General features: G+C 36.0%; 1 protein-coding gene across 2 annotated transcripts; it reads right to left on the bottom strand.

The window, feature by feature from the left end:
- Positions 1 to 97: 97 nt before the first annotated feature.
- Positions 98 to 10,809, bottom strand: LOC131779214 (acetyl-CoA acetyltransferase, mitochondrial-like). 2 transcript variants are annotated; one of them, XM_059095745.2, is made up of 15 exons: positions 10,697 to 10,809; positions 10,561 to 10,608; positions 9,919 to 10,036; positions 8,330 to 8,425; positions 7,815 to 7,915; positions 6,700 to 6,792; positions 6,296 to 6,346; positions 5,288 to 5,389; positions 4,510 to 4,561; positions 3,633 to 3,728; positions 2,847 to 2,960; positions 2,086 to 2,150; positions 1,289 to 1,378; positions 979 to 1,046; positions 98 to 775 (listed from the first exon to the last, which is right to left on the bottom strand). In XM_059095745.2, the coding sequence occupies exons 1-15, from the start codon at positions 10,751 to 10,753 to the stop codon at positions 655 to 657; spliced, it is 1,272 nt and encodes a 423-aa protein (XP_058951728.1). In that variant the 5' UTR covers positions 10,754 to 10,809; the 3' UTR covers positions 98 to 654. The 2 variants fall into 2 exon arrangements, with proteins under 2 accessions (XP_058951728.1, XP_066028900.1); XM_066172803.1 differs by having other exon boundaries at positions 10,546 to 10,608; positions 10,697 to 10,807.
- Positions 10,810 to 10,818: the final 9 nt, after the last annotated feature.

The following is a 10,818-nucleotide window of genomic DNA, read 5'->3' as shown; positions in this document are numbered from 1 at the left end:
CGTGTAACTTTGAGGGGATGGTTTTGTAAACGCTTGAAATCTAATGCTGCTGCTGAATGATTAAATGTTACGGCTGAAATTGCGCTCACTTCTAGGATAGATTCATAGTTACAAATTTTTATTCTTCAAGTGAAAGCAACATGTGACATTTATTAAAACTTTACACCCATTAGGACTTAAAAGGGAGCATTATTTGAAATAGAAGTATTCGTTGAGAACACCTTGTGCTCGACAACCATAATAGTCTTACAATTCTTTTGTCGTTTCGTTTGCATTGTTTCTTTTACTGAGGAGATAAGCACGCAAGTCTACATAAAATAAACCGTTTTTTTTTTTTTTTTTTTTGCATTCTTCCATCCTATTGCCAAACTGTAGCCTGTTTCTAACACTTAAACGCGAGTGACTTGACCAATTAATAATTACTAAGAAGACGCAAAATTTAATAGAATTCTTTGGATATCCAATCTGTGCGGACAGAACTTGTGTTGCAACGATATAAACTGTACACCCAGCCGGATATCATTTCCTCTAGTGAGCCCCCACCTAGTTAACTTAAGCAGTTGAACTGGATGTAATAACTAGCCACAACGGAGGAATTACGCTATGGACTTGAATTGACGTCAGGTTTGTCTTATGACGTTAAGTCAGCTGACTTCAGAGTTTTTTGATAACCATAGCTGATGCTCCTCCACCTCCATTGCAGATGCTTGCTAGACCCAGGGCTCCCTCGGGTAGAGTATGAGTCAAGTGAGCTATTAACCGTGAACCTGACATACTGTAAGATTGAAACAAGCAATCAACAAACTGGACACGATAATTCAACGAGTGTAATTGGTAGAGTCTGTATACGAGACAAACTTGCATAACTGCCAGAGCGTAACCTAAACTTTCCAGCCCATAGGGTCAAGCCTCTACTTTTCTTTATTTTCACCTTTTTTCTGCCCTTTATCTTGAACCAGTATCAACAAAAAAACTTACCCAATAGGATGGCCAATGGACACGGCACCCCCGTGAATATTTACTTTCTCGGGATCCAACTCCATCAACTGTAAACAACAAGAACAATAACTTATTTACTCAAAATGCATTTCAAGTCACATCCATTTTATTTTCAACCACACTGTGTTAGGCTAATCACTTAAGTCTCTATCTATCATGGAAGAGATAGCAAGACGCGAAGCCAATCAGATCAGTCGCTGCATTTGTAATAGAATGTAGTAGATTTATACTAAAAATGAACATATTTCGACCTTTCTGGGAGTTCCACTGCTCACTATTTTATACCGACCTTGATGTTGCCCAAAACAACAGCACTAAAAGCCTCATTAATCTCCCACATGTGAATGTCTTCTTTCTTTAATCCTGTCTGTTGTAACAACTTAAGGCAAACAAAAACAAGACAAAAATAATAAAAGGTGTTATTCATCTTGTCATGGGCGTGTGCGTCCTCCACAAGTAATCGACCCCAGACCTTCCAATTCTGTACTCTGCTTTACCACTGAACTACAGAGAACAATGTGGTGAGTTAAGCCACTACTACGTTCATATGTGACAACTGCTCTGCATAACACAACAGTCAAATGTAGGGCATGCACAAGGGGATCAATTTTGGTCAGCCGTGCGCCAATTTCCCCTCGCAAAATTTCAAAGGAAAATAGAAAAAACAAACACTGTCATGCCAAATATGCGAGAAAAAAACATTAATGGCTTCATGTAAATCTGTAAAAAAGACAAAATGAAGTAAAAGGAAAACGCAAGACTTTCTTACACAAAGCTTACTTGATTACGGGTTTCCTGTTAATTTTCCATTTTGTTTTAGCTTTACCAAAATAGTTTTATGCTTTTCAAACACTGCAACTTACTTACTTACTTGAGCGTTTGCTTATAAGATAAGTTGTTTTTGACACCCTAAAAGCACACCAGTTAGCCTCACCTAGACTCTACAAGGTTTGCACATGCGCAGACGTTTGACAAATGTGTTTGCTCTGCTCACTGTCAGCATCAGCAATATCAAAAATAATAGAGTATACACCAAATTGTAAAATGCTTTGAAAAGAACTCAACGTTTTAAGTACAAGACAATACCTTAGGCATGGCAGCAGCTGGTGCAATGGGAAAGTCTATGGGTGCAACTGAAGCATCAGCAAAACCTGAAGAACAAAATACAGATACCTCCCTTTAAGGTAAGTAAACAAGAGTGTATCAATCAATTCTCATGAACTAAACTAATAATGTTTTATAAAAAAAAAAAACTCCTCTCTTGAATCTGATGTCAGTTTATCCTTAGATTACTCAAACATCAATCACTGTAACTTATCACAGTCTTTTTCAGTACTTTAAAAGACTTATCTTGGCTGAGCAGGCCCTTATTAAGCCTTTAACTCCCATGAGTGACCAAGACAAAATTTCTCCTTACAATATCAATACAATATCAACTAGACAAGTGATGAGAAAAAAGAAAACTATCAATTTGGGGATAATTAGTTGATCTAACACTAAATTCTCTGAACTAACATTATAAGAATTGTATGGTTGATGGTCAGGAGAATTACAAATTTGGTCTGGGAGTTAAAGGGCGATAGAGCTGGGGAAAAAGCACTTCTTACTGTGTCAGAAAGTTTGAGGCCTTGTGCAAGGAAAGGTCTGAAGGAGTCTGGCACCATTATTAGCGCCAGACCTCTCTCAGACATCTTACCAGCTCACCTCAAACTTTTTTCGCTGCTGATGAAACCTTTGTGTAGCAGGGCTAATACTATTAAGACCAGCTTGCAAGCAACCCTTTTCTGGATGGTCACGTTTCCTGACTGACTGACAATAAAGTTATTCAACCAGCTCTCTCAAGTTACCTATGATGGAGGCAAGTGGCTTTACTCCTAGCCGGTCAGCAGCCTGTCTGGTCATGAGCACAAGAGCAGCTGCCCCATCATTCAGAGTGCTGGCATTAGCTGCTGTTACTGTACCTGAAGAATTAAATATGAAGAAGCGCATAACAGTCAACATGCACATCTATATTCTTTTATCAAAATGCTAAATTTTATTGAACTATTGCTGTAATTTCTCAGAACAGTTTCATTATTCAGGACAGAATTGCTTAATCACTAACTTCTTGCCCACAGTTATGAACTAACTCAAGTCTTCTTACAGTAAAATGAATACACATGTTGCTTAATATTAGAGAAAAGCACCTTACCACCCAGTAATCATCACTGAATGTTCGGTTTCAATATCAATTATTTGATTGCAAATCAAGTTATTCCAAGAGATGGAGAAAAAAATTATCCACCTACTAAATGCGTCAATGAAAGTCTGATTATCAAATATAGACTGCCTGATTAGGCTTGATGAAGGGAAGTTCTCATATTCAGCAAAGTATTAGTTATCAAAGAATTTCAGCTATTAAACAGTATTAATACAGATAATAATTGACAAGGTCTGTATACAAAAACTGCATTATTTTGCCAAATTTCTGTATGGACATCTCGTCAGTGTATTTAGCATTCCACCTATCAAGTAACTTGAAGTGATCTAAAGGCCAACTGTACAAACAACAAATCTACTTGCTAGAAGGAGCCACACTTTCTCTGGCCAAATTTTGACTAAATAAATCACTAAAATAAAATAAGAGGGATTACCATTTTCTTTCTGAAAAACAGGCTTCAGTGTTGCAAACTTATCAAATGAAACTCTCTTGTATTCCTCATCTTCACTAAATACCACATCAGGTTGTCCTGATAACAAACAAAATATAAAATTGTGGCCAATTTCACTTGACTTTGATTTCTATAGCTAGTGAATACAATATTCAAACAACTGCCATGCTTAAGATACATCAAAGCATATTGCTGTAGCTTCATGAGAGATTTACAGCTAAAAGCGTTGTTGTGGGTGAGTTTTTTCTTTAACTTAGAGTTCAAATGATTCACCACTGCATTTAAGAACAGTTAAGTACTCAGTACCTTTTAAGTACTTTACAAGAAACTGTATAGGTTGTCTTCACACCAACAAGCAAGGTAATCTCAATCTATGATGGCATTAGGATTTTCTGTTTTATAGTTTTGGCTATTTTTTTTAAGATCAGTGTTCTGGTTTTTGCAAAAAAAAAAAACTTCCATTTTTGTTCATTGTGGTTTGCGGATCTTCCATGTTTTAGCATTTAGTTTTCAGTTTCCATCATAAATACTTATGGTTTTTCAGATTTAGATTTTGATGTGGTTTTCAGTTTTTCCTGTTTGGGTTTCTGTTTCTCTTCAATCTAAGTGGCAATATTTTGGACCTCCACTGATCTTGAATAGCTGTGAAACCTCTGTATGCTCCACCTGTCACCACTGCATCAGATCGATTAGGGTTTTAATACCTGGGATGGGAAAGTTTATTGGCTTTGACAGTTTTTTGGTTTTTTAACCATCCTTTTTTTTGCAGTTTTGCAGTTTTGGATGATTTTTTCTATGGTTTTGTGGTTTCCAATACACCCCAATGCCCCCCTCTTCATCCAGTAATAGACAGACATACCTTTCTTTTGAGGAATGGATACAGGAATAATTTCATCTTTGAATTTCCCTGCCTAAAATGGAATACACAAAGCAAAATATTTCCCTTCCCATGGTAACAATGACTTAAGAGTGTTACTAATATTGTATTATCAGCACTTCATCCAACTTTCGTGGATATTGTCTTAGCTATTGTACAATACCTATGTAAGGCAGCCAAAATGTTTAGCTCAACAACACATAGTTTTACCTTAAGCTTCCTAAATTTTACTGGTAAGTGCTGAGTTTGGAAACCAAATGTTCACATAAGGCAAGAAATGGCTGAATAAAATGCTGGAAAATAACCTTTGGTGGAATAGTGAGGTTGACTACAGGTGCCCTAAGCTCCCTCAGAGAGTAGATTATGTATTAAGCCACATCACACAACATCAATCACATCCAATATCAATCCCATACAAATCCATATACTTGAAGTCATGTTTGATATTGCATGATGTGGTTTGACACATAATCTGCTCTCCCAAAGAGATTAGGGTGCCTGTAGGTTGACAAGAATAAGACCAATTGGATGTACATGTAAGAGTTAAGTAAACTGTAGGTCTGTTTAACTGCTTATGTCAGGTCACATTTGACTGAAATAGCTGAACTTAGTCTACTCTTTTCCTCAAACTTAATATTCATTTTTGTCTTCCACAATTGTTCAGTCAGGTGAAGAACACAAGGTGTCAACCTGGACCTAACACTGGTACTCAGGTAACGTTTCTTCCATGTTATTCCCTCAGACAAAAATGGATAATTACCTCCCAGGCTGCTGCTGTCTTCTTGTAAGAGCCTATTGCAAATTCATCCTGTTCCTCTCGGCTTAGTTCCAGCTTCGAAGCTGTATTTTCTGCACAGTTACCCTGAGAAATAGCAGGAAGTATTATTTTTTCATTTAAATAGTAACTACTGTAACTATGCTTGTCAGTGTCACCACTTAAATAGTGACTACCATATCTGGAATTAAAACTCTCCATGTGTGGGTGAGGCACAAAGCTGAGGGAACATAACCTAAATTTTATTGGATGACGAGATCAGTATTACTCCTTCTTCTTCCTATGGATGGGATGCTAGTTCCTTTAGTTAGTATTTCTTCAAGTTTACAAGTCCATCTATCCATCCATCATCTCCTTACAATATCACTCCTGAATTATACATTAAGGTTCTGGAGAATGAATGAAGTAAATGATCACCAACTAAAGAAGCTCTTGATTTTATTTATATATTCTCCTCATCACCACCTTAGGAAATGTATAGAGAACAGTATGGAGAATATACATACTGATGTTAGGGTATAAAGGATTAAATATTTTAAGTGTAATGGGTTAAAATATGTATTGCTTAAAGGTTCTTTCCAACTTTTCAATGAAAAATAAGAAGTGCACTATAGTGGTATATAAGAAGTTGAAAGATTTTCTGGGCCCTTTTCTTAGATTTGTTTCTTATGTTGTGGTACTTCAGCAACACTGAACAGAGTTCAAAACATGTAATATTTGACAAGGTCTGTATACAAAAACAGCATTAAGCTTGACAAGTTTCTGTATGGACGTCTCATCAGTTCATTTAGCATTCTGCCATTCAGATGACTTGAAGTGATCAAAAAGCCAACTGTACACACAAGGAATGCAGAAACTATTGTATATAGCTGAAATTAAAAATTAACAAAAATGTTTGTTCTTTCCAATGTGGCAAAATAGGGAAAGAAGTTGAAATCTGATACTCTTTTTCCAAGCATGGTAGCTTCTTATAGGATACTTATTTCTACATACCATGTGGATCTGATTGTATACATCCCATAGGCCATCTTTAACAATCCCATCCTACAAAGGGACAAATACACCACATCTTATTTTAAGTGCATGATTGACAAGCAAGAAAAAAATCATTAATTTCATCTTATTAAATAATTATAGAAGAAACACCAGAATTCAAATACAGTAACTATAAGTTTTCATTAAAAATTAGTCTGTGTTCAATATCCATTTAAACTAAGCAACCAATCTGACATGAAATAATAAGACTTCCCTCTCCCCTCCCACCCTCCCCCCCTCCTCCACACTCTCTTAATAGGTCCCTGTCAGGGTGCCCTCCAGGGTAATAGGCCTTCCAGAGTTATAAGCCCTCAAGAGGGTTCTCCAGGGGCTTATCAGAGCTTTTACAGTATGTTACTTGCCTCCATTTTGTGTCCTCCATACTTTGGTGGATCTCTCCCAACTAAAAATGGAACATTTGACATACTCTCCATTCCACCAGCAACCATTACTTCCTGACGACACAAGTAACACAAAGCACAAGATAAAGTAACTTTCTGACTTGATCACCAGTTTTATTACATGACCTGCCACTCCTTCTTAGTCGATGAGTACAAAATATTTTCTTTGGGAACAAGATTTTATATTGCAGGATGGCTTTGTAAAGAATATAGTAAAACAAACATGTGAGACAATGAGTAATAAGAAAAACAGAGCAAGGTATGGAGATGCTTACACCTTTTTTTGTTCAATTGTCTTGGTTCTGTAGCATTCTTAATTCCAAGTGACTAAATCAGTCTGAAGTCACCTGAACTCAACAAATGCATCATTTTATTCAATCCAAACATGAACTGGAAAGAATGTTATGTTCAAATAGAAAATGGGAGAGAAAAACTTACAATGAAGAGTGCATCAGAATTTCACTGGTGCATCAGAGCTTCAACAGTTAAAACAAAATAAGTGATTGCATTTCTTGCCGCTCGGAATAATTCTGACTACATAGCTACCAAACTTTTATCGTGCACCAGCTCATGTTAACTGATCAATTTCTCACATTCAGCAGACCAACTTCAATTTTTTACGTCTTAACTAGCTATTTCAAAAACTTTTAAAAGCATAAAAGAAATGAAGTTTCCTTCAGGATTCCTTCAAAAGAGAATCAGAAGGAAAATCCTCAAAACCAGGTCTTTGGACATGCATTGCTATAATTGCACCCTTCACACAACATTACCTTTCCAAATTCTAAAGAAAAAAATCCTATGCTTCTGACTCAAAAACTTTGACAGGCTCATTATGGCTTTTCCATTCTCCATGATACCATTCATGAACCTGGTGTGTGAAAGGATATTGTGGACGGAAAGGTGTAAGGAATTGGAGAGGGATAAGTACCAAAGGAGAAGTGAACAGATGACATCAGGGCATGATCAGGGATGTCTTTGGAGAAGGGTAAGAAGGAGGCCCAAGACAGATATGGATAAAGAGCAATTTGAAGACAACCTCTTGGTAAACACACTCACAAAAAAAAATCAGCCCAAACCTGACTTCCACATGCAAGACTTTGAGCTGCCATCATGATGGACTTCATACCAGATGCACACACTTTGTTAATGGTTGTACATGGAGTTGATATTGGTAAGCCTGGGAATCATCACAAAAAATGCTATTCCTCAAACTAGTGTAAGGTTATTATGTATAAATATGACCAATGAAATAGTGACTCCCTGTTGTAAAGGCTAACAGTCAGACCAAAGGATAAAACTTAATATTTCAAGTTTATGATCATTTGGCAAGCTGTCATGGACAGCCTGAAGATCAACACTTTCACAGAAATTTCTTTGTACCTCTCACTTTCCTTTGCTTTAACCCTTTACACCAGTATGTATATTCTCCATGATGTTCTCTATACATTTCCTAAGGTGCTGATAAGGAGAATTTGTCTAACAATCAAAGCTTCTTTAGTTGGTGATCATTTCCCTTTTTTCTTGTGACCCCTTCTTGTTTGATTCAGGGGTGATACTGTAATCAGAGATTTGTTGCTAGTAACTGTGTTACCTGCTCCAAGTGTTGCTTGTCTTGTTGGTGCTTGACCTTCACCAGCTGTACACACATTTCCCATATAGACCTCCTGTACATCCTCTGGTTTAATACCTTAATAAGAATTGGTAAAGTCATGGTAAAATTTAACAAGATTGAATATCAGAGCCTGCAGCTAGGATCTGGCACACTTCACTGATTGTTAAAAAATATGTAAGCTTTTGCCTTAAATATCAGTCATTTGTTCAAATTGTGGCTAAGAAGATGATATAGACTGACTGAAAGGGATAAAAGCTCAACAGGGTCTACTTTTAACCAGAATCTGCTGGCTTAAAGCGTCTCCTGCACCAAAAACATACTTTTCTTATTCCCCCTTCATTTTAATTTTATTTGTGGCACCCAAACTAATTATTGCATCTCAGAAAACCAAGAATATTTTTCAAACTTTGCTATGTATTTCAACTCTGCATTATTGACAACTACATTCCTAGGTTACATTGAGAAGGAGAACTGGACTGAGGAGAAAAAACAACATCAGAGACTTATCAGTTTTAAGTATTTACAGTGTGAGCCAAGCCAATTTATCAGTATCCAGTCATTCTGTACCCACAGTCGTTTTGTACTAAAATTCAGACGATTTGTACCCAGTTTGACTCAGTTTGAACCTAAAGTTCTGGGCAATCCATACTTGTCTTAATATTCATTCAATTGAAATATCTCATATGTGCATGAGAAAAGTTATTAATTGTATACAGCATGTCAGTAGACTCAAGCAGGTAAGATAAAAATACAATTCTGATTTGTATACTTGTGACCTTCCAGAGAAAAACATTTAAATTATTGCCTAACACAAGGTAAGTAAAGTATTGTTTATACTTGTGACTTTCTTAACATTAACAGTTAAACAGTTCCTCACACAAGGACAGTGTCATTTTTCCTCCCTTTACTATTAAAAACAAAGACATACATTAGCTGGTATTCCCAATAGAAAACAGAAGATTGTCATTTCTTTCTGTCTATGATTTCTAAAAATTGAGGCTTTGACAATAAAATATTGGATCTCAATATAAGTTCATTGTTATTGTTATTACTTCAAACATGCTAAACAGGGTAAAAACTCTTTACTAGTATGGGTATGAATGGTCCTTGCAGGGTACGAATCAACTGGATACAAAACAACTGTGGTTATGAAACAACTGGTAACCAATTTCACATATAGAACAGCAAATGACTTCCGAGAGCAAGAAATTTCTTGTGCTGCATACTAATTTTAACTGGGTTTACACACTGAAAAATCCACCTCTTGAGTCTTTGAAGTAAGTTTCTCTCTAAAACACAGCTAAATTAAGTTAAACTTGTCTTAACTGAACACAAGTTGGTAATGGCTAACAATGTAGATGAGAAATAACTGCTTAAAAAATAAAATAAGATTTATGTCAAAATTAGTTCATAGTAATTAGTACAAAGTATGTTTATTTTTTTAATAAAAACTCTAATTTAGTCAATGAAAAGAATAAAAACAGTGTTTCTCCTGAGGCACTAAAACAACTGAAGGAAAACCTTGTTATATCTGGTTCAAATTCCCCTTAATACAACTAATACAACACCTGCTTTTTCTACTGCAGCCTTTACTGCAATAGTTCCTAATCTTGGGGCTGGAAAATTGCATAGTGTACTTCTAAAGGATCCTATTGGTGTTCTGACTGCACTTGCAATAACCACCTCCTGAAAATTGAAACAACCAAAAGACATAGTTCAAAACTTTGTATCTAGGTTCATTCTTATGAACTGCCATCGGCAAAATAACAATTAATTTCAAGTAAGTCAATTTTTTACCATAAAACCGATAACAATGTAAAGACAACAAAATAATACTACGTTGAATGACGATGCAAATTCTTAAAATCAAAATTACCTTTTAATTGCACATAAAAGGGTAATTTAATATTATCAACGTAAATTGGCCGCCATAAAGGGTTTGAAAGCTTTCAAACTCGTAACGGTGGCTAATTTATGTTATCAACTCAGTTGAATATACCAAATTACCCTGTTATACTCTCTTACTGATGCAGCACCACAGTTTCTTTAGAAACTTGCCCCCATATAATCATCAAAGCCAAAGCTATAAGAAGTGAAACTTTTTCAAGAATATAGCTGAATATGGTACTGATAATCTAAAAATATACTTTTAGTGTAAATTTGGCAGGTTTACTGTAGAAGTTTAACATGGTTACATTCGTTATACCCACGTGTAATCCTGGTACCGTAGAGAAAAGCTTCATGGACGCATTCCAGCACTACGAAACAAAGGCGTTGCTCATTAAGCAAAAGGAGGATAAATTAGGATAAAAAATTGAGAAATTGTCGAATTTGTTAAAAATTTACCAGACTTCTTGAGAAATTTTGGCTGGAAAATCTCAGTGCGATCATTGGACTCGCCATTTTAGGGCTGTCAGCTTTTTACTTTATGTAATATCTCTGTAATTCCCAACAACAACCATTGGTGA

Source organism: Pocillopora verrucosa, chromosome 9 (assembly GCF_036669915.1).
Source record: "Pocillopora verrucosa isolate sample1 chromosome 9, ASM3666991v2, whole genome shotgun sequence".
NCBI lineage: Eukaryota > Metazoa > Cnidaria > Anthozoa > Scleractinia > Pocilloporidae > Pocillopora > Pocillopora verrucosa.
The sequence above is the reverse complement of the archived record's forward strand: the minus strand, read 5'-3'. Positions and strand labels throughout refer to the sequence as shown.

Excerpts from the sequence above, each read along its gene's own strand:
- LOC131779214 (XM_066172803.1), bottom strand. The coding sequence starts at position 10,753 with ATGGCGAGTCCAATGATCGCACTGAGATTTTCCAGCCAAAATTTCTCA. Across the intron at positions 10,609-10,696 it reads AAAATTTCTCAAGAAGTCTG|TGCTGGAATGCGTCCATGAA; the intron begins GTAAATTTTTAA and ends TTTGTTTCGTAG. Across the intron at positions 2,961-3,632 it reads TGTTTTTCAGAAAGAAAATG|GTACAGTAACAGCAGCTAAT; the intron begins GTAATCCCTCTT and ends TTAATTCTTCAG.